Below are 22,774 nucleotides of genomic sequence, written 5' to 3'. Positions count from 1 at the left end.
GGTATTCCTGTAAACCTATTTCAGAAAGGTTTGGACAAAGACAGGTGATATGGAAATTACTAACCATGTAAATAGACTTCTATTTTTGGTCCTCCTGGTGAGAGGCTTAAAGCGTTGGAATTTGTTAAAGGGGAAGCTCTATCAGAAGATTCAGGAGGTGCAAAAAAATAAAAATCATTCTTTATGAGTGTAAGGAATTTGCATGTATCAAAGTTTCTCTCTCTGATTTTTCTTACAGTTTGAATTTCTTTGTGGAATAAATTTTCCTTCTGTCCCAGAAAGTAAACTTATACTCAAGGTATTCATCTCTTTATTCCCGTTACCTCAGTTCAGACCACCCTTTTCTCTTGCCTGTAATTACTACAGTAAGCATCTTATCTCCCTGTTTACAAGTCTCCCTACCCCCTTCCAATCCGTTCTCCACACTGTAGTTGAAGGAATCTTTCTGGAAATGCAAATTCTGGTTCTGTTATCCTTAGAATAAAGTCCTAATTCCTTTAAGATTGTGCCCTGCTCATCTCTCCCCATCTTTACTGTGACCCTCCAACCAGGCCTTTGCACATGCTGGACTCTCTGCCTGAAACAACCCTTCTTTTTCTCCCTCCCAAGCTCCTTTTTTCTGGCTAACGCCTACGCAAGCTCCAGGACAGTTTGCAGAGAAGTGCTCCTCTGGAGAGGGCAGTGAGTTTTGGGCTTATTGTTTATTTAACTCTCTGCCTGAACATTACCTTTATCAGTGAGGCCTTCTCTGACCACCCTATCTAAAACAGCAGCGGCCCACTCATCATTCTTTATCATCTTGCTCACTGTTTTCTTCAGAGCATTTATTACTACCTGACATTTACATCATTTTAATTATTTCCCACTACGTCCATCCCCACTAATCTGTGGTTCCTTAAGAACCTGAACTTTTCTAAAAATTCATTGTTGTATTCCCAGCACCTAGAATGCCACCTGCCGTATAAGCTCTCAGTAGATATTTGTTGAATGAATGAGTGGAATTGATGATTTTCCTTGAACACCAATGCCTGACTTGACTTTAAAAAGTTACTACTGAATTAGGATCCTTGGGTTAGGAACTGATATCCACATTTTAAAGCCACTGTTAGATTGTACAAGTACAGAAAGAATAGGTCCCTCCTCTGCTTTATATATATTTACTTTGATTTGAATTTTTCATCTAGTTGATAATAGTGGTTTGGTTTCTTAATGGTAATCTTCTGCTCTGATTGGTAGTCTAGAGGGAAATGTGGGTCATATGAGTTATGTGGAATTAACTGAGAGACATATTAGCAGTTTGAGTAGCTTGATCACAGCAAATTTATATGAGCTTACCAATTATCAGCTCCATTGTCATTTTAGCAGTACGAGGAATTTATACAGGACCTAAAAGAGGCTACTATGCCTGGGCAAGAGGTTACTAAAGTATTTTGTTTTCCCACCCAGAAAGCAATTGCAGGTCTGTAATCCATACAATATACCCAACTTCTCAGAAAAGGGAACTTCAAGACAGAACACCAAATAGAAATTTGTAAGTAAATTTTAAGTTTTCTTTCAAGTGGAACAAGTTCCCCACTAGCAGCAGGCATAATAGAAGCCTACAAAACAAGAACTAGTAAGGCCACCTCTGCTTGAAGTTTGTTTATAGGAGAGGAAAACATGTAGGGTTTCTCACTTCTGGGTGAACACCAGAGAAGACCTCTTACAGTGACTTTCATATTTTATTATCCTCTGGTGTGTTTGTCATCTGTCATTTTCAGATCCTATTTATTAAGCATTACACTGGGCACTATATAAAGCAGTGTGAATGCCTTCCCTTCGTTGCCTTATGTGCAAAAGCAAACAGTCTAGACTTAGGGATAGTCATCCAGCTAAATAGAAATAAAGTTTAATGCATACCAAAGCAAGGCGATAACAGATGAACAAATGTATTATCTTTACTTTTACATGGGTTTTTCTGTACCTAAGCTTTCTTATTTGGGATCTGAACAAAAAGGGGGGAGTAGGGCAGCTTGCTTCCACCCAAATTTTTCTGAGGTCGGTTGTGTCCTATCTTTTCTAACACAGAAATAGAATGTCTCTGCATAGAGCTAAGGGACTTCACTGCAGTGGACCTAAGTCATTTGAGTGGAGATATGGGCAGCTTGAATCCTCATTGCTTGAGTGGTAGACATCACTACTGGCAAAGCATTTGCGCAGGAGGTAGGCTCATAAATGAGGAACTTAATCTAAGAAACTGTTTCTCAGCCCTGAGGGTTCTGATTGTTGATTTCTTCATAGTTCACTTTCTCTCAGGCCCCACCCCTCACTGCAGAGAACTTGTTGATGACAGCTCTACTTTTTCAAGTCTTGCACAAAGGCAGATGTCTCTGAAAATGCAGCTTACACAAAACATCTGTGCTTGACTCTGTTCCCACGGTGTTTTCCTGTACTGCCCCCACCCCCACATACACACTTTTTATCCTTTTTAAAAATTGAAACATAGTATAACAACATCATTAAAGAGAAATTTTGCTAAAAATCGCCCACAGTGCCACCATCCTTATTAATAGCCATTTCCGTTCCTGCCACATTACTTTCTCATTCTTGATGTACATAAATTTTTATCTATTTGTGTCCTTTTCTTACGCAACAGTTCAGTAACTTTGTCATATTGCCACTTCCCTGTTTCTACCCTGATTCTGGCATCATCTTTTGGTTTTGGTCTTGAGTTACTGAAAGAGTATCGCAGTTTGTCAGCACTCTGTCAGTGAGTTCTTTTTTTTTATTTTCTTTCTGATTTTTGGGACCCCCGATTCTAGTTTTTGGAGTATGGTTAAGATGCAACTTTTATTTTAAAAATAAGACATGTAATATGGTTTTTTTTTTCTGTGTGTGATATTTTTACTTAACATTTAAAAACTGCTATTTTGAATTATATTGACTGTCAAGACACATTTCTGTGCCTACCTTAGGGCAGCCCCGTTCAGAAAAAAACGTACCTGTACTCTTTTGCCCTTTGTTGTGTTGCAGGCCTCAACACCCCAGTCTTATGGTAGCAGTCCTTCACTTATAACTGGTTGTCTGTACATCTTGCCTTTTATCCTCTTTCTAATGGTGAATAAGGCCACATGCGTGTTTCTTGTTTGACCAAAAAAAAGAAGAAGAAGAATGAAATGGACCGTGTTTCCTTATTTTGGCAAAAAGATATTGAATATTTCTAGTCACCTTCCTTTTAGAAACCATAGTCCTCTGTGCTTAGGCATTTAAAGGGTGGACCTATAGTATATAGAATCCCCCTAATAGCTTAGGAAGTCTGCAGGACTTTCATACAGTCTCACTAATCAGTCCATTGCTATGTGAAAAAAACCTTACTTAGGATTACAGGTTTCCTTCCAATCATTGTAGATAAATTTTTGTCTTTGGCCTTAAAGCTGGTATTTAAAATCATTTCCCTTTTTTCCTTATAGTTTAACTGGGTCCTAGGTTGCCATTTGGGATTATAGGAGCTCATTCAACCAGAACCTGAAAGCAATCTAGGCAGCAGGTGTGGCATTGTACTGCAATGTTTGTTCCTACACTGGAGCAATTATGTGATGTTTTAAAATTTTTTCCCAACACATTTAAACTACATATGAAAGTTAAATTTACTCTTCGGAGTTCTGTCCCACGTTGTCAGGAAGAGTTATACCCCTGAGAGTCATGTCCCATGTAGTGGGGAGGGCAGTGAGTTCACTTGCTGAGTTGGCTTTGAGAGGCCACTTCTGAGCAACAAAAGAGGTTTTCTGGGGGAGACTCTTAGGCCTAATTTTAAGTAGAGGATTCCTGTAAGGCCTGTCCTTTACAGGAATACGTTTCATAGGGGTGAACCCCAAGATTGAGGGCTCGACTTATTGATTTGGTTGTCACCACTGCTTGCGAGAATATTAGAAATTCTCCAAATAAGGAAGTTGACTATTGCCTCCTTTCTCCTCAGTTCCTAAAAGGGGACCTTGCAAATACTTCTTTATTCACTCCACTCTCGGGTCTTTTTTATTTGGATGTTTTCTTCTTTTTCCAAACCCTAACTCAAATGTTTGGAATTCATTGTTTCACATTGCACCCTAGAGTATTGCAAAATACTACCCTGTTATCACTTTGACCTCAGCTCTCTGATTTCTTATAAATACTATCTAGAAAACAGGGAAGTAAGTGCTGTGGGTGGTTGCTTCTTCATAAATTTACCTTAAAAATGTGTATTTAGTGAATTTGAAAAATAAATAAATTGTTAAATATTGGACAGGCATCAAGAAAGCCAGATAAAAAGCAATAGGCTGAGCCCTCAATCTTAGAGTTTGTTCATATGAAACTTATCCCCGCAAAGGATAGGCTAAGCCTACTTAAAATTAGGCCTAAGAGTCACCCCCAGAGAACCTTTTTTGTTGCTCGGATGTGGCCTCTCTCTCTCAGCCAACACAAGAAGCAAACTCACTGCTCCCCCACCCCCACATGAAACATGACTTCCAGGGGTGTAAACCTTCCTGGCAACGTGGGACAGAAATCCTAGAATGAACTGGAACTCAGCATCAAGGTATTGAGAAAACCTTCTCAACCAGAAGGGGGAAGAGAGAAATGAGACAGAATAAAGTGTCAATAGCTGAGAGATTTCAGAGTCAAGACGTTATCCTGGAGATTATTCTTACGCATTGTATAGATATCACCTTTTTAGTTCAGGTATGTTGGAGAGGATGGAGGAAAGTGCCTGAAAATGTAGAGCTGTGTTCCAGTAGCCATGTTTCTTGAGGATGATTATATAATGATACAGCTTTTGCAGTGTGACTGTGTAATGTGAAAACCTTGTATCTGATGCTCCTTTTATTTGCAGTTGGGCAGATGAGTAAAACATATGGATTAAAAATAAATAAATAATAGGGGGAACAAATGTTAAAATAACTTTAGTAGATTGGAATGCTAGTAATCAATGAAAGGGAGTGGTAAGAGGTATAGAAAAAAATAAGGGGAACAAAGGCTAAAATATATTGGGTAGATGAAAATACTAGCAGTGGGGGGGGTAAGGGTTATGGTATGTATGAGTTTTCTTATTTTTTCTTTTTCTTTTTCCGAATTGATGCAAATGTTCTAAAAATGATCATGGTGATGAATGTACAATATGTGATGGTATTATGAGTTATTGATTATATACCAAGAATGGAATGATCATATGGTAAGAATGCTTGTGTCTGTTTGTTGTTAATGTTTAGAAACGATAAAAAAAATTAAAAGAAAGAAAGCCAGGTAAATTAAATTTGCAAGGAAATCATTGGAGTGCATTTTCCTTCTGTATTGATGGTACAATTCTGGAATGATTCTGTAAGGGGGAAAAAGGTTAAGAAGCAAGGAACATTGGGTTGATTTAAAATTGTGAGCTAATTAGGGCTGACAACTGCTATTTGCTTTCTCTTTTCCCTTTTCTTCAACAGCTTTAAATTGTTCTTTCGACTTTACCTTTTGCTCTTCCTTTTTTTTTTTTTTTACCTCATCCTCTTCTCTTTACTGCTCCTTCTTCATCATCATCGTTACTATTTTACAAAAGTTAACTGCTTTTGCAAATGTCAAACTCTAAGCACTGGCAACAGTGATAATTCTCCTTGATTTCATTGAGCATTAGTACTGGGCCAAGGGGATCTGTAATGTGCATTAAAACAGTTATGAAAATAAGAATTTTCTCAGGGACTTTAAAAAGCCAGGCAGTGCAGTGATAATAAAGGAAACTAGGCAATGGATTTAAAATAGATTCAACATACTTTGCCATACCTCTCTCTGTTCCCCTTGGTTCGACATTTGGAAATTAGCATTTTTGCGGAGCTTTTAAGAATGCCTGCTAGCAAATTATTCCATTTTCTTAGCTTAATGAGGTAGAGAAAATTATGACTAGTGTTTAGTAGACTGGATTTAATTTTTGTGGGGGGGTGAATTTTGAGAAATACTTATAAGGCTCTGATAAAATAACATTGAACTGAATCAATTTTAAAAACTTAGTTTTTCTGTTATTTGAAAATTTGCTCTTAGAGCTCTGAGGGGAAGCTAGCTCCCATGTCTTAAGGGCAGTCAAGCAGCTCAATGGAGAACTCTTCATGGCTGAGAACTAAGGCCTCCTGTCAGCAGCCATGTTAATGATCTATCCTAGAAGGGGACCCTCCAGCCCCAGTGAAGGCGTCAGATGACTGCAACCTGGGTTAAGACCCTGGGCTAAGCTGCTCCTGAATTCCTAACCCACAGAAACTTTGAGACAATAAATGTTTTTTGTTGTTTTAGGCCTTTAAGTTTTGGGGTAGGCCTTTAAATTTGGTATGCATCAATAGATAACTGTAATCTTCAGCATTTGAAAGAGGGTAACGGTGGCCAGGAATTAGAGATGAAGGTATCCAGAAGAGTGTACACAGGACAGGATGAGGACTGATAGCAAAATCTTGGAAGACAACCTATTTTAAAGGTCAGCAAAGATTGGAGCCCATAGAGAGATAGTGAAGAAATAGTCAGAAACAGAAAGAATAAGAATTTGAAGAAGGTAGAAGGTGGTCAACAATGTCAAATGGTCAAGCAAGGTAGAAACCGTAATAATGTCCATTGGATTTGAAAAGCAGAAGAAATTCCAGTGACAGTGCACTGGAAAGTGAATTCTAGAAGAGGAAGTAAAAGCATCGTGACCCTATATGACCTGCCCTTCCCTATTGTTTGATCTCATCTTCTACTACGAACCAGTGACTCACTCCATGTCAGCACCACCGGCCTCACTGTTGTTTCCCAAACCAGCCACGCATGCTTCTGCTCCCTCTACCTTTTATGTTCTTTTCCCCAGCAGCCACATCTTACTTCCTACAGACCTCTGTCTCCTTATCAAAGAGGCCTTACCTGACCACACCTTATAACACAAATGTACACACCAGCACTCCCTGTTTGGTACTCTTTGTTTTTCTCATTAGCACCACCATCTGCTCAGCTTGCCCAGTTGTTGCTAGGTGGGAATCAGAAGATCTGAACACATGTCCAGATGTGTTCAGATCTTCTGATTTTTCAAAGAAGCTGTAAGTTTAGATTTTTAAGTACAATTCATGGTACTTACGTGAATTTATTTTTCAAAGCACTATGAAGGTCAAACAGTCTCTCTAGTTGAAGGCCAGTGGGTTGGGTTGGGTTACTGACAGAGGATACAGACCTAGAATGCTCTGGGAGATACTAGTGGGCTCCATGTCTGAGACACTAAATGGGGGAGAGAGTCTTAGAAAGGAGGAAGTGATTTACTTGTGCACATCAAGCCTCCATATGTCAAATAAAGAAATTGGTGTTAAGTTAAAGCTGACGAATCTTTGTCCTTTGGATCTGTTACTTCGTTCCTCCCTCCCTCTCTCTCAGACTTTGGGTGGGGAGAAGTTTCAGGGGAGATGGCAGTGGGTAGAAAAATAACTGGCATGGGAAGATAATGGGGACAGCGGGTATAGACTTCCTTTTAAAGAGTTTCAGTAATAAAGAAAGAGAAGTTATATGGGAACACAGGATCAAGTAAGGTTTGGGTTTTTTTTATTGTTTTGTTCTGTTTTGTTTTAAGGGTGTGAGAAACCAGACGAGAGCATGTTTCTAGACTGAGGGGAAGCAGTTAGAGAAATCAGTCACTTCTCTATCTACAGAGGAGTGACTGATTAATGTGGGAGATAAGGAAATGGGGTCAAGGAGCTAGGTGAGAGGGTTGGCTCTTGCCAGCTGGATACCTCATTCTCTGAGATTAGAGAAAAGAAATAAGCCTGCAGATGACAAAAGTACTTAGGAGAAATCACACCAACTGGCCTCCATATTCTTAATGTAGAAGGCCAGGGTAAGTGCGATAGAGTAGAAGGAAGCAGGAGTTTCAGTGGGCTTGAGGAGAGAAGGGAGGGTTTGACATGATTGTGAAAGGAAATGGGAGGGTAGTTGCCCAGAAGTGTTAAGTGCCCAGCTGAGTCAATTCAGGTCTAAATGTAGATCAGGAGAATTGGAAATTGTGGGGCAAAGTTGTTGGATGTTTATCTATATGGACAATAGACTCTCTTAAAATTGTAATAGAAATCAGGGTAAAAGAGGAGATCGAGCGAGACAAGGGGGTATTAGATAAAGGGGATTAGTAAATAAAAGATAGTGACAGGACATCAGAACACGACAGCAACAAACAAGATGGCCCAGTCCTCAGGAGAGACTTTGCACAAGAGCGTAAGAGAAATGGTCTGGAAGCAGGGTTTAACTTTTTGGCCAGGTACTTAAAGGCCAACTTGCATTCCTTCTGCATGTATGTTTTAAATACCTGGAAAGGCATTTGTTGAATCGTGTAATTCTAAAAGTTTCTCCTTTTGTTTTTCCCACCAACTGTTATAAATTTGGTGCCAAGTAATGTTGGTCATGCCTACTGGTAACCAATACATCCAGCATTTTTAAATACTGAAAAAGAATTGTTCGGGTCATTTAATATTGAGTCCAGAGCCTTTTAAGCTCTTCCCTTTTGAAAGAAAGTTATTTAAATCTAGATAGGGTCACAGATCTGAGACATTCTGTTAATTCAGTGTGTAAGGGAAATAGGCTGCCTTTGACCTGAGGCAGGTTTCTCCTCTCCTTGAAGGGGAGGACTTTCTTGATAACAATGCTCAAGAATTTGGTTCACCACTCTCAGACATCAGGAGGACTAGGGTCAGTTTTGTGTTGGGAACTTGTCTGAAACCAACTTCTTCTATGAGTACCTCATTTTTTATATTTTTTAAAAGCAGAGTTTAAGAAATTTACTAAAAGCTAAAGGAAAAAGAGAACGTTAAAAGACAGCATGTTTTTTCTTTTTATTTCTTTTTCTGGAGTGATGCAAATGTTCTAAAACTTATCATGGTTCAGACATCAAATAGAAATATGAATGAAACTCATCTGTACAGGACTAAGGTATATCAGAAGACTGGATAAAAGATCATATCATCCATATCTTAAAACTTCAACTTCTTTGTGAGACAAAAGAGAGAGATGTTTATTTGGTGCAAAATTTCTATCTTGGATAGTACATTTCCTAATTTAACTTGTATGGTCAGTTTAGTTGAACACCATAAGTACATGGAATCTTGAATAGGGTGTGAGATTTTGTTGAGTTGTCCAGCTTTTTAGTGTGATACCCTGATATATCCCTGAGTAATATGGGCAGTGAATAAAGAAGTATTTGCAAAGTCCCCTTGGGGGACTGGAGAGAAAGGAGGAAATATCCAACTTCCCCATCTGGATAATTTCTGATATTCTCTCAAGCAGTGGGGACAATCAAATCAATAGACTAAGTCCTCTATCTTGGGGGTTGCCCCTATGAAGCTTATTCCTGCAAAGGATAAGCTAAGCCTACTTGAAATTAGTCACCCCCAAGAACTCTTTTGTTGCTCAGATGTGGCTGCTCTCTCTAAGCTGACATGGTAAGTGAACCCACTACCCTTTCCCTATACTTGGGACATGATTCCCAGGGATGTAAATCTTCCTAGCAACGTAGAACAGAAATCCTGGGATGAGCTGGAACCTGGCATCAGGGTCCATCAATTGAGAAAACCTTGACCAAAAGGCATTTCTTTTTTATTTCTATTGCTGGAGTGATGCAGATGTTAAAAAAAAAATGATCATGGTGATGAATACACAGCTATGTGATGATATTGTGATCCCCCCCATTATTTATTTTTAATCTGTATTTTTATTCATCTGTCGAAAAGGTAGATAAAAGGAGCATCAGACACAAGGTTTTCACAATCACACAGTCACATTGCGAAAGCTATGTCATTATACAATCATCTTCAAGAAACATGACTATTGGAACACAGTTCTACATTTTCAGGCAGTTCCCTCCAGCCTCTCCGTTACACTTTAGCTAAAAAAGTGATACCTGTTTAATGCATGAGAATAACCTCCAGGATAACCTCTCAACTCTGTATGGAATCTCTCAGCCATTGACACTTTATTTTGTCTCATTTCGCTCTTCCCCCTTTTGGTGGAGAAGATTTCCTCAATCCCTTGATGCTGAGTCCCAGCTCATTTTAGGATTTCTGTCCCATGTTGCCAGGAAGGTCCACATCCCTGGGAGTCATGTCCCACGTAGAGAGGGGGAGGGCAGTGAGTTTGCTTGTTGTGTTAGCTGAGAGAGAGAGGCCATATCTGAGCAATGAAAAAGGTTCTCTTAGGAATGACCCTTAAGTCTAATTTTAAGTAAGCTTAGCCTATCCTTTGCGGGGTTAAGTTTCATATGAACATACCTCAAGATTGGGGGCTCAGCCTATTGCTTTGATTGTCTTCACTGCTTGTGAGAATATCAAGAATTCTCCATTTAGGGAAGTTGAATTTTCCCCCTTTCTCACCATTTCCCCAAGGGGACTTTGCAAATACTTTTTTTCCAGAATGCCTTTAAGCTTTTTCTCATTTTTGAAATGAGGAAAAAAAAAGTGTCAGTGACTGAAATTTCAAACAGACTCGAGAGGTTATTCTGGAGGTAATTCTTACACATTATATAGATATCCCTTTTCAGTTTATGGTGTATTTGAGTGGCTAAAGGACAGTACCTGAAACTATAGATTTATGTTCAAGTAGCATTGTTTCTTGAAGATGATTGTATAAAAATAAATGACATGTACAGTGTGACTGTGTGATTGTGAAAACCTTGTGTCTGATGGTCCTTTTACCTAGGGTATGAACAGGTGAGTAAGAAATTTGGCTAAAAAAATAAATAATAGGGGAAACAAAGGTTAAAATAAATTGAATCGATTGAAATACCAGTCATCAGTGAGAGGGAGGGATAAGGGAAATGGCATGTATGAATTTTTTCTTCGTTTGCTGGAATGATGCAAATGTCAAAAAACTGATCATGGTGATGAATACACAACTATGTGATGATATTGTGAGCCATTGATTGTATACTTTGAATGGACTGTATGGTGCATGAAGAAATCTCAATAAAAAGTATTTAAGAAATTTTCTCTATTAAAAAAAAAGAGAGAGCATGAAAGTATTTACCTCATGAGATTGTATCTAAATATTTCCCCACTCAGACCTAAACTTTGTCTTCAGGAAACCATGGAAAATAGAGCGAAATCACACTAAGCTTTGTAGTGAAATCCTTTGTTCTCATAAATGAAATGACCAGATGTGTTTTAACTGCTAGTTGCCTCAAACTATTAGATCAGCAACATGTCCTGTTATAGTAACATCTAAGACAGGATTAAAGGGTTAAAGTGCCTGCTGCCACTACTCCCCTCCACCCGCTAGGATTCAGATGACATGCATCTTAACTCCTGGTTTTCTTACTAACTAGCTGTGTGACTTGGGGCAAGTCATTAAAATTCTGGGGGTTTCAGTTGATGCATCAAATTCTCTTTTGGGAGCTCAACAATGAATTTTAAACATCTTAAACAAAATATTCGCCAGATGTCAGGGTCTGCTAAATGGATGGAAAGCTAGAAATTGATGTTTAGAAAATAGGCACAATCCATGGATGTGCTGGTTTGAAAGGATGTATGTCCCCTAGAAAAGCCATGTTTTAATCTAAATCCCATTTCATAAAGCAGAATAATCTCTTTTCAGTACTGTATGTTTGAAACTGATATCAGATGGTATACCTAGAGATGTGATTTAATCAAGAGTGGTTGTTAAACTGGATTAGGTGACAACATTTGGGTGGGTCTTGATAAGTTTCTGGAGTCCTATAAAAGAGGAAACATTTTGGAGAATGAAAGAGATTCAGAGAGAGCAGAGCAGAATGACATAGCCATGAGAAGCAGAGTGCACCAGCCAGCAATCTTTGGAGATGCAGAAGGAAAATGCCTCCGGGGGAGCTTCATGAAACAGGAAGCCAGGAGAACAAGCCAGCAGATGATGCCGTGTTCGCCATGTGCCCTTCCAGATAAGAGAGACTCTGTGTTTACCATGTGCCTTCTCACTTGAGAAAGAAACCCTGAACTTCATCAGCCTTCTTGAACCAAGGTATCTTTCCTGGATGCCTTAGGTTGGACATTCCTATAGACTTGTTTTAATTGGGACATTTTCTCAGCCTTGGAACTGTAAACCTAGCAACTGAGTAAATTCCCCTTTTTAAAAGCCATTCTGTTTCTGGTCTATTGCATTCTGACATCTAGTGAACTAGAACAATAGAGCAGGAACATACTGGTCCATATTTCACCACTCTTCACATGATGAATGTGATTATCCCCTACTGTGCTCACTTCTTTGGGTCACTTGCCTTAGATTCAGAGTGCCCGGGGAGAGTTTCCAATGTCTAGGCCTAAGTCACATGCCAGCTTCCTACACTGTTCTTTGCAGTTCTGTAGTTGGAAGCAGGCACCATTGGCTACCAAAACCATGCACATTTGAGGGGGGTAGGGATTCCCCAAAAGAAGATTAGGGTAATAGTAGGAAGGAGAGATCTGTTGCTGGATAGCCCAAAATAGCAAATGTCGGCCCAGATTGCCACATCTGTAAAACTTGGAAGGTCAAATTGCATGAGATCTAAAACCACTTCCAATAATAAAATTATTGATCCTATAAAATTAGATTATCTTTTTATCTGAACATTTTTAAGATGCACATGATTGAGGCAAAGGGGAAGATATTGTGTAAGTGCATGAGATTTTAAACAGAACAAAAGGAATTACCTTTTTTTTACTGTAAGAAAGGAGAAAATTAAGTACCTGCATTTGCGTGTAGTTGTGTTAACATTGTACAGTAGAGTTTAAGTTGGAAGATTAGCCAGAACTAAAATGATCTGATGGCTATAGTTAAGAAGTAGGAACTGAAGTCCTAAACTCTTCTCTGCTTTGCAAGTAATTGGTTTAATGTGCCCCAGCTTCTGCTTGTCTGCAGCAAAGGAGAGAGATAATTTCCTGCTGCCTACATACCTGGGCATGTGTCTGGTATCTGAGAGTTAATGCTCTGGGGGAAGGGGGATAGGTTCCATGTTCAATTTGTAAGCTAATATTGTCATTTGGGTGTATGGTCATGTGTGATGGGGGAATGGCTAATTAGAGAACAGTGTGATATTTGGGTTTGGATTTTCTCCTGTTGTAACCTGAATTCCTTTAGAATGACCAAAACAAACGTTTCCAACTACCTACAGACATGTGTGACTTTTGCAGCCAGGTTTCATACATTAAGGAGCATGTATTAAGGACCTTTTCCCTCCTGTTTTTTAATTTAGCCAAACTTCTTCAGTAGGCTCCATTATTGATAGCTCTGTGTATGTGGTACAGTACAAGAGAAGAGATTCATTTTTGTCAGATCTGTAATCCTCTGGCCTCTGGTCTGATATTTGAAGTTTTTTATTATGAAATTTCCTTTCTGTCTGATGTGGTTACACTAAGTAGGGACATGAACCCCTTTCCACCTAGTGAGATTTAAAGAAGCTGCCCTAGCACCTTGAATCTGAAAATTAAACAACTAAATAAGCAGAAAAGCTTATTGGCAGAGAGGAAAATATTGGGCCAGTGGAATGTATTTGAAAGTTACCCCTAGATGAATATTCTTAAGGACAAATGTATGACAGTACAGATAATGTGTATTTTGAATTTTAATACAAATGCCAGTAAACTCACCTTGTGCGATACTACTGCCTGCAATCAATATTACACACTAATTTACCTATAAGTCATGGCTTCAGACAGAAATATCAAACAAAGGAGTTCAGCATTACAACATTTTAAGCGTGGAGATCTACTTCCTTCATTTTAATGTGGAAATGAAAGTATTTCATCCGTTTTTTGAAACTCAATTTCCCATAGTAAAATGTTCCATTTTTCTTGTATGTGTTGCATGTAAAGGTGAAGAATTTCCATCCACTGATAATCTATCATTTGGTAAGGTGTGCAAATGCTTTGTTTTGCTTCCTTGGCTTTCTTGCTGGTCATGAATGATCACCCTGGCCACATTCCTCAAAGGTTATTTCAACCTCAAAGCAGTTCAGCATTTTTCTCCTCTTAGTTGACTTTTTCCTCTACATTTTGCCTTAGAAAAAAACTGCCAGTTAACAAATTCCATGTTCTAAGAAGTGATTTTTGATTGGGAGGGATTAGCACAAAGTATTTCCCCCAATGTATTTTAAAACATAGGAATATTTGCATTTCTGTCTGATGTGTATTCTTGGATGATTTAACTTTAGCTGATTTTTGACTCTCCAATATTTTTTAAGAGTATTATTTCCTCCATTTTTGAGAGTGAACCTCTTGACTATCATTCCCAACAGAAATTAGGGTTCTTTTCCTACGATTCAGCTCAGCTGGCCCATCTCCAAAGCTGTTTATCCTGATTCATCTCTCAGTCAGATGTTCTACATTTCCCTTTGTACATCCTTTCTGCTTATGGTCTGTTAGAAGGAAGGGGGGAAGGGAGAAGGTGAAGAGTTAAGAAATGGATGGATTGGTTCTTTTCTCTCATTCCTTTACCCTAGTTTTAAATTCTGTTTTGTCGTGTTTTCAAGTCAAACCTTGGTTTGAAGCCTTGCCCTCAGGATTACTAGTTGTATGACCTTAAACAAATAATTTATGATCTCTGAGTCTCCTCTCAGTCTCTTAAATGTAAAATGGGGATAAATAGTACATACTTCATATAATGGTTGTGAGGATTTAATAAATTAATGTAAAGTGCAGTGCTGCAGAAAGCTGTAGGTTTCTAGTGGAGTTAGTTATTAGTAACTCATTTCATACCTCTAACTAGGGATGCCTTTCTCCTTGTTGAACAAGTGATTTTATGGCAAAGAAAGGAATTGATGTTCCTCATAGAGTTTACTAGAGAAGTTTGTTTCTAGGTCATACAATTGAATTGTATGATCTGAATCAATTCTGAATTAAGAATTGATTAATTCAGAAGACAGGTAAAAATTGTCACCTGCTTTTCTTAAGAATAGAATTTTGATTAGACCAACTTTATGTCAATTGATTATTTCTTAAGGCAGCTGTTTCAGAAAAACTAATATTTATGTAAGTGAATCTCTTAACTTTTCTGGCAGGGAATACTAAGTTTTTACCTTAGGCTGAAAAAAGTATGATTAAATTTACATATAATTTTCTTCATGTGCAAATAACGTATTTATGTATCAAGTTGAATTTAATCTACCTAAACTCTTGTGGTTGTGAATTTTGTTTTACTTCCATACCACTGTGCTGCTATCCCATCTTTGATAGTATTTCTAAATGTTTGAATTTTTGTTTTCAGGATAGTAAGTGATTTTTGTAATCAGTTACACTTTCATTTCTGGCCCACTTGTGCCCAACAATATGCCAGTTTTGGGATAACTGGCAAGTTTGAGGGTTGTGATCTGGAGCCTTAGAATAAAAATAATTGTGTCTGCCATGACTCTGGGAGCCCATGTCACATTGTGATGTAGGGCAGTGTCCTAGTCCAGCTGGATCTGATGTGCATTTTGTTCTGTCACAAAAGTTAATTGAGATTTGTGTGAATGATTCAGATAGAAAGGCCTCTTTTCCCCTCTTACCGTATGTGAGTTGGACTCCTGGTCTTTCTTTTATAATCATTTAATTCAGAATCTAGGTAGCTTTGAGTTAACCAAGGACCTTCATTCTCCTTGTCCAACTTCCATCTTGTGAAAGCATTACATGTATTTTAAGAACACACTTAGGTATGCTTTAAAACATAAGCATCAAATCTATCTAAGAGCAATATTAAAAAATTCCAAATGCTAACTCCAGGAACTTCATTCTTATCTGGTGTTTATCAAAGAGAAACTACCTCCATCTCACAAAAGGAATGACTGAAGTATTTTTAGTTGTTAAAAGCGCTCAACAAATATATAATACTTTTGTAGATGTAGAGAATTGCTTTGTTCACTGGAAACCAAAGTGTCCAAAGCTGCTGTTTTTCTGATGAATAGGTAGAATATTTAGCCTTTGTTTAAAAAATATTTTCATTTAGTAAAGCAGACAGTAGTTGATGTGCTGGCAGAAGTGTGAATTTCATTTCCTGTCTGTGGTGTGCTTCACTTCATCCTGTCACTCAGACATTTTGTTTTAGGTTGTTCCCGTAATGTGAGTGAATCAGAGTGACCCCCAGCAGGGTAACATGTGCACACCACGAATGTAACAAGAGACAAGGCTTGTGCAATAGACCACAAAAGCTCAATGCTTTATTTAAGGATGAAACCAAAACAAAATCAGGACAGCCCCTCCCAGCCAACATGCAAAATTTTTAAGTGGCGTCTGTGGATTCTTACGATGTTTTGTTTTTAGAAGATGTCTTCCAATCTATTTGGCAAGTTACCTCGAAGTTTTATCAACTAAATGTTACTTGATTAAAGAATAAAATTGAGACAGCAACTAGCAGTGTTATAGAGCTGATTTAATTTGTTTTCCACTTAATTTATAATTCATCAAATATTTGTATTTCACAGTATATTAATTGGCCACATATATTGAGTTCTATTTAATTATTTTTTACCTGTGAGATTATAGAATCTCTGTTTTCTTGTCCTAAATTATAATGCCTTCTGCATGTTGGGTCAGATAATGAGACAGATGCAATAATGTGGGAAAAAAAAAATCCCTGGATGAATCATTCATCCATCAAATATCTATTGAGCACCTGATATGTACCTGGCACTGTTTCCAGTGATGAACAAAATCAAGTGCTTGTCTATGTGGAGTTTATGTTCTATTATAGGGAGATAACTGCATTCAAGTGTGCAAGTGAATAATTATTATTTTAGTTTATGATAAATATTCTGAAGAAAACAAAACAACATAATAGGGTTATGATTGGAACAGGATTGGGTTGGTATTGTAGCTGGACTTTAAATAGTGATGTGCAAAGGGAAAAGTGTCCCAAGCAGAGAACATAAAGCACAGATGCCCTAAGAGAGGAATGTTAAAGAAAAAGAAAGAAGGCTAGTGCAACTAGAGCATATTAAACAAGAAGTGATATGATACAAGATGAGATCAAGGAAGTAGGTTGTGATTGGATTTTATGGGGTCTTGAAGGCCAAGATAAAGACATTGGCTTTTATTTATAAGTACAAAGAAAAGCCATTGGAAGGGACATGACATTAACTGATTATATTTTAAATTACTCTGGGTGCTATTTGGTGAGTTAATAGAAGGGGGGCATAAGTGGTTCCAGATCAACCAATTTTAGGAGGCTATTTGTTTCACTACAAGGGTGTGGGGTGGGTAGTTACACTATAGAAGAAACAAAATTAACCATCAGTTAAAGCCGACATGATGGAAAGATGGGGTTCATTATGTAGACATAGTATTTCTGTATTTGACATTTTCTGTGCCTTTTTCTTTCTTTCTTTTTTTTTTTTTTTTGGTATGCTATGCGAATGGGGTCACAGTTCATTCTTTTCTGTATGAATATCCCACTATTGTTGAAAAAAATTTTTTTTTATTTTTTTTGAGTGTATGGGCCAGGAATCAAACCTGGGTCTCCCACATGACAGGCAAGAATTCTACCACTGAACTGTGCTTGCACCCCTCTATAACTTTTTATCAGTGGACCCAGTGAGAAATGATGGTGCCATGGACCAGGGTGATATTGATGATGAAGACAAGTGTATGGATTAAGGATCTATTTGAAAGTAAAGCCTATAGGACCTGCTGATGAATTAAATATATATGATAGTAAGGAAAGAGAGAAACTAAGGGTTACTACTAAGTAGTTGGCATAAGCAACTGGGTGGATGAGGATGGAAATCATATTTGGGGTACTGAGGGTGGATTAAGAGTTTAGTTCTGGCAGTGTTAAATTTAAGATTCCTGTTTAGATTTCCAGATAGAGAGACTGAATAGACAGTATAACATACAATACATTAGCCAATTCTGGATAGCAGTACCATACTTAAAAGCAAACTTAGAACCCTCCATTTTGTGTATCTAAACGTGGCCATTAGTGACTTAAAAGTTCTGTCCTTTTCGGACTCTATGGGTAATACTGAAAGACTTTTCCTATTAATATGAAATTATATATTCTGTTTTCTATAGCTATTCACTAGTAATTGGAATTTTGGGGGGGCAGGATTGTTTCGTTTTTTAGTTTTTAGTCATAATTTTATTATGAATAGCCTCTATTCTCAGTGATAATATTTCACCTCTTTTAAACCATGGCCCCCATGAAGGTTAGCATTAACAGGCGGGGCACACTCATGCATGTTAACACACAATTTCTGGTACACTGCTCCTTTCAGTGCATATGGGGATGCAAGTTGGTGAGAGTAAAATTTTGAGCTAACACTTCAGCCCATGTGTATTTATTTTAAACATAAATCTTTTGGCAAGCTTTGGACATATTATCAGTACATAATTTGTACCATATTTCACACTGGATTAGGACACTATTGAAATACCATTATTGATAATCATGGACCTAATAATAATAACTGATATTTATTAAGGGCTTACTATATACCAGACACCACTCTAAGAAGCTTTATTCTCACAGCAACCTCATTTCCTTCAGATAAGGGAATTGAGGACCAAAAAGTTTCACTCAGGTAGGACGTAACAGAGCCATGATTCAAACCCAGGCAGTGTCTAGAGCTTTCACTCTCAACTGCTACCATGTTATGTATATAGAATATTATGACCTTTGGTTTCAGAAAATTGTCTAGAGTAGACAGGACTGTGTGAGCAAGTGGAGTCTCTTTTATTTTTACTTCATCCTATGAAGTTGGGACATAGGAATAGGGAAAAGGGGACAATCCTGGAGTGGGTCTCCATCCTATTCTTTGATTTTCTTACTTAAGTAATTTATTTTCTTTTGGCTTTTTCCTTGTAGCATCAGCGAGAGCTTTCTGACTGTCAAAGGTGCTGCTCTTTTTTTACCCCGGGGAAATGGATCGTCCACACCAAGAATCAGTCATAGACGTAACAAACATGCAGGTAAAGCTCCACATATACCATTCTTGGTTACCTTGCCTTTGGTTTTGTTCTAAAAGGCTTACTACCTTATCCCCATTTCTCCAGCTGTTCTATAGTTTTAAAACAAACCGTTGTACTATATGCTGTAATCACTTTTCTTTCACTCCCATGAAACATATTTCCAGCACTTAACAGAATGCCTTAAACACATAGTAGATTGTAAAAAAAAATTTTGTTGGAATGGTAATGAGAAGGTACAAGAATATGCTTATAAAGTAATATGTGCCCTCTCAATTAAGATTTCAGTAGGTGAATAATACTTGTGTTCCCTCAGATTCTGTGTAAATTTCAACTAACTAAATACTGAATTTCATGTTTCTGTCTGTTCTCTAGTGGTGGTATGAATGGAGTGATAGAGTATATTACTAAGACAAATAAAAGTAAACTCACTGTCACATTACCATGATAAGGAGTTATTATGTCACATATTGTAATACCAGTACTTAAAAAATAACAACAGGAGAATCAGGGACCTTTATTAAGGTCTGACAGATGTAGTGGTGGAGGTTGACTCCCAGGCCTGCACCCAGGAAAAGACTGAGGAGGGGCAAAGACCCCCTTGGAGCCCCATCCCTTTCAGTCTTCCCCTAAGTCTGGAAACACAAAGCACCAAGAACTGGCAACCAGGGCCCTGAACCTTCCAGGGCCGCAGCTGGTATATGGGGTGGCCAGTGCCTCCACTTGGTTATGAAAGCTCCTCACTGACTCCAGGGCAGCAGGGCCAGGACCACACTTGGGGCAGAGTGCAAGCTGTAAGCTTGTCACCCAACAGGGAGATCTGGGGAGCTTAATGCATCCACTACTACCACCACCACCACCTACATACACAAACACCAGGATATAGTGCGGAAGCTCCTTCTCTGTCCTCAAGAACAGAACAATCTTTTTTTACTTTGTGGTGGGGGAAAGGGATTAGGGATTAGACCTCCCAGCAGGACCTATGAAGGGACTGAGCTGAGTTCCTCTTGGATAGAGGTAAAACTCTTGACCTTACCATTTCTCCACACTTTTCCCTCCTGTTGCCTCTGGTGAGCAGCCAAGAGTCTGGGCCAGAGTGACAGATGGATCAGTGGGGATCCGTCCCAGAGGCATCCCCACCACCATTTTCATATATATGTGTACCCAGCAGCACCTGCCACAAGGAGGAGTAGCTATTAGGGGCTGGTAAGAGTAGACACCTTTGAGGCCAAATTGCTGAACAGGGCCAGACAGCTCTGAGAGGTAGGTGGGTATTTTGTCTACGTGGGACAAAGGGACTGTGTGCCCTCCTCACTCACTCACCTGTCAGACTCCTCCTTGAGAGCTGTATACTCTGGGAAGGCCACAAAAAAGAGAGCCTTAGACTCACACGAACTTGTATGTGTAACATTCACCAGCTATCTTCTGCATAATAGTATCAGATTGAGCAGTTCAATTTTTCGTAATTCATGGCTGGCTGATTCTTCTGAATACCCTAGAGGCTGGTGACTTGCTTGGGCTTGGTTAGTTTGATTTCCATCCCCGGGCCCTTCCAGGAATTTTTTTTTTTTTTTTTAAGAGAACAGATCTTTATTATATTTTTTTAAATGAAATCCATGCACAAAATTTGACATCAGGTAATGAAAAGGACAAACCCCAGAGACTGAGAGGTACTTAACGGATTGTTTTTATCTTTTATTTAGTCCTTTTCTCTAAAAATGTAGTTTCTTTAAATAATCCTTTTTGTATGCTATTAAAATGTTATAAAAAATATATATTACCAGTCTATATGGTTTAATGTTTTTCTAGTGAGAAATTCAATACAAGCCTCCCCACCCACCCAGGTGTTTATGATGGTCACATATTACATCTAGTGTATACTGCTGTAGAAAGGGAGACCAAAAAAAAAATCTTATTTTACAAACACCCAAAGTTAATGTCTCCTGTTGTGATTTCTTCATTTCAGGTTAAGTGTCTGACAGATGTGAATGCTTTCCTCTTACCTATTTCATAGTCAAGGTTTATCCCTGGAATTTAGTATCCAGTGAGAATTAATTGCTATAGAAAAGTTTTCACATATCCATTACATTTATTACATCATCACAACTATGTATTCTCTGTTGAGCTTTGGTTTAAGGCTTTTTGCATATGCCTTCCAGGAAATGAAGTAGGCATTTGCTAGGTCTTATTGCAGGACCAGCAAAAACTGCCATAGCTGTCAAGGGCCCTGGTGCTGGTAAGGTGGCCCCCCTTGGAATGTTCAGCATCCTCCTGCTTGATATCTCCTTCAGATTTCTCAGTGATGATGCAGACATCATTTGGGAGTAGTTGTGGTGCTTTCTCATAGTCAGAGCCCATGGCCTCATCACCTAGTGCTAGAGAGGATCCAGAGAAACCCTCTGTGTGAAGGTATATTGGGGTTCACAAACCCAGGGGCTTCTGAATCATAGATGAATTCCATCTGCTCCTATTTGATCACTACTCCTGTCCCTGGGTACCTATGCCCTTTGATCCATGGCTGGCTAGCCCACATGCTCATACAGGAGGTCATGGTATTCCTGCTTGAAGCTCTGCTCAGGGTAGGACAGGCAGGGCTCTAACAGCTGGTGTTGCTGGAGGTTGAAATAGATTCCTGGCTCTATCCCTGAGAGGATGTGAAGGAATGCCAGATGTCCAGGTGCTGTATCCATGACTAGGGTAGGTCTTGGAGATGTCAGAGGATCTCTGGAAACTTTGTCATTCTGCTGGAAGAAGGAGCTGCAGGGGTGACTGTCCAGGACACCAGGAGTAGGAGACTTGATGGCAGTTTTTCTGAGACTGGGGTTTGGGGGTTAAGAGTCATAGGCACTGAAATAATGGCACTGCTCTCCTTGGTAGTAAGAGAGTGGTGGCTTCCTGTGGAAGGACAGTGCTGGGTCTTTCTGGGGTCTCTGGGGCCCCTTCTTGACCCTGGTGACAGCTTAAGGAAAGCTCAGTTTTCTGAATGGAAATCAGGAATTAAACCACTGACCACTATCTGGTATCTGAGCTTCAGCAAGTCACATGTCTTAGAAGAGATTTCAGAGTCAGGGAATGGCAGGGAGCGAGGCTTCATAAGCTTCCCCTGCAGCTTCCATTTTCAGATGATTTGATCCAAAAGGTGTAGGGACAAGATGGTTTAAATATCCACCTTTCATCCTACGCTCCCTCCAGCTGGTGGTTAGAGACTGAAGCAGGGCAACCGACCATGTGACCAACTGTCCTGGAACCACATGAGGCTCCCAAGTATGCCCCTGGGCCAGTATGCTGGGCTGCTGGGCTTGACCAGAACAAGGCAGCCCTGGCCCCTGTTCCCCCATGCACCAGCTTACTTTCCGAGCATCACAGAGTTGTGAAATGCCAGTTTTTGAATGTCAGGTCTACTTCCTGTAATCGTGAATGGATATGCACTAAAAAGACAGTACATTTAGCCAAGAGGACTTTCATAGAAACAAGAAGGAAGTACATCAAATAGCTGTTCACCTCAGAATGAGTATAAGACTCTAGTTTTGAAATAGCCTTACAGTGGTATATAATTTATATTTCCATATATTGGATTCCTCTCAAGTCAGTTACTCCTGTGGTGATGAGATTAAGAAAGAATTATAGAAAACCTGTTCCAGGGAGAGAGGTCTATAGATATGCCTCCCTTCTACCGTCAAACCTTGTTTGCGGTACTTGAGGAAAAAGTAAAAGTCATTCTGAGGGCAATAATTGGAGACGTCCTGATAAATGCTATATACAAAGAGATGGTAGCTTGTTGTCATAAATGTGCCACTTGGATGACATCTGAACTGCAAGAGTGTAAGAAATCTCAATTACTAGGAAAGGAACAAAGAAGATCTTGTGTGTAGGTCAGAAATGAAAGCAGAAGTACCTGACCTCATTGACCAATTTAC

At 38.9% G+C, this 22,774-nt stretch overlaps 1 protein-coding gene and 2 pseudogenes across 12 annotated transcripts in view; 1 reads left to right on the top strand and 2 right to left on the bottom strand.

The window, feature by feature from the left end:
- Nucleotides 1–22,774, top strand: part of SSH2 (slingshot protein phosphatase 2) — a 412,119-nt gene that overhangs the window by 293,307 nt on the left and 96,038 nt on the right. For all 12 annotated transcript variants that reach the window (XM_077165399.1, XM_077165398.1, XM_077165401.1 and 9 more), the window contains one exon: nt 18,757–18,860. In XM_077165399.1, the coding sequence (XP_077021514.1) occupies nt 18,757–18,860 (104 nt within the window). The remainder of the gene's footprint in view (nt 1–18,756; nt 18,861–22,774) is intronic.
- LOC143685649 (ETS translocation variant 4 pseudogene) lies at nt 19,890–20,397 on the bottom strand (annotated as a pseudogene).
- LOC143685648 (ETS translocation variant 4 pseudogene) lies at nt 20,950–21,895 on the bottom strand (annotated as a pseudogene).

The sequence above is a fragment of the Tamandua tetradactyla genome, chromosome 6 (assembly GCF_023851605.1).
Source record: "Tamandua tetradactyla isolate mTamTet1 chromosome 6, mTamTet1.pri, whole genome shotgun sequence".
Classification (NCBI taxonomy): Eukaryota; Metazoa; Chordata; class Mammalia; order Pilosa; family Myrmecophagidae; genus Tamandua; species Tamandua tetradactyla.
The sequence above is the reverse complement of the archived record's forward strand: the minus strand, read 5'-3'. Positions and strand labels throughout refer to the sequence as shown.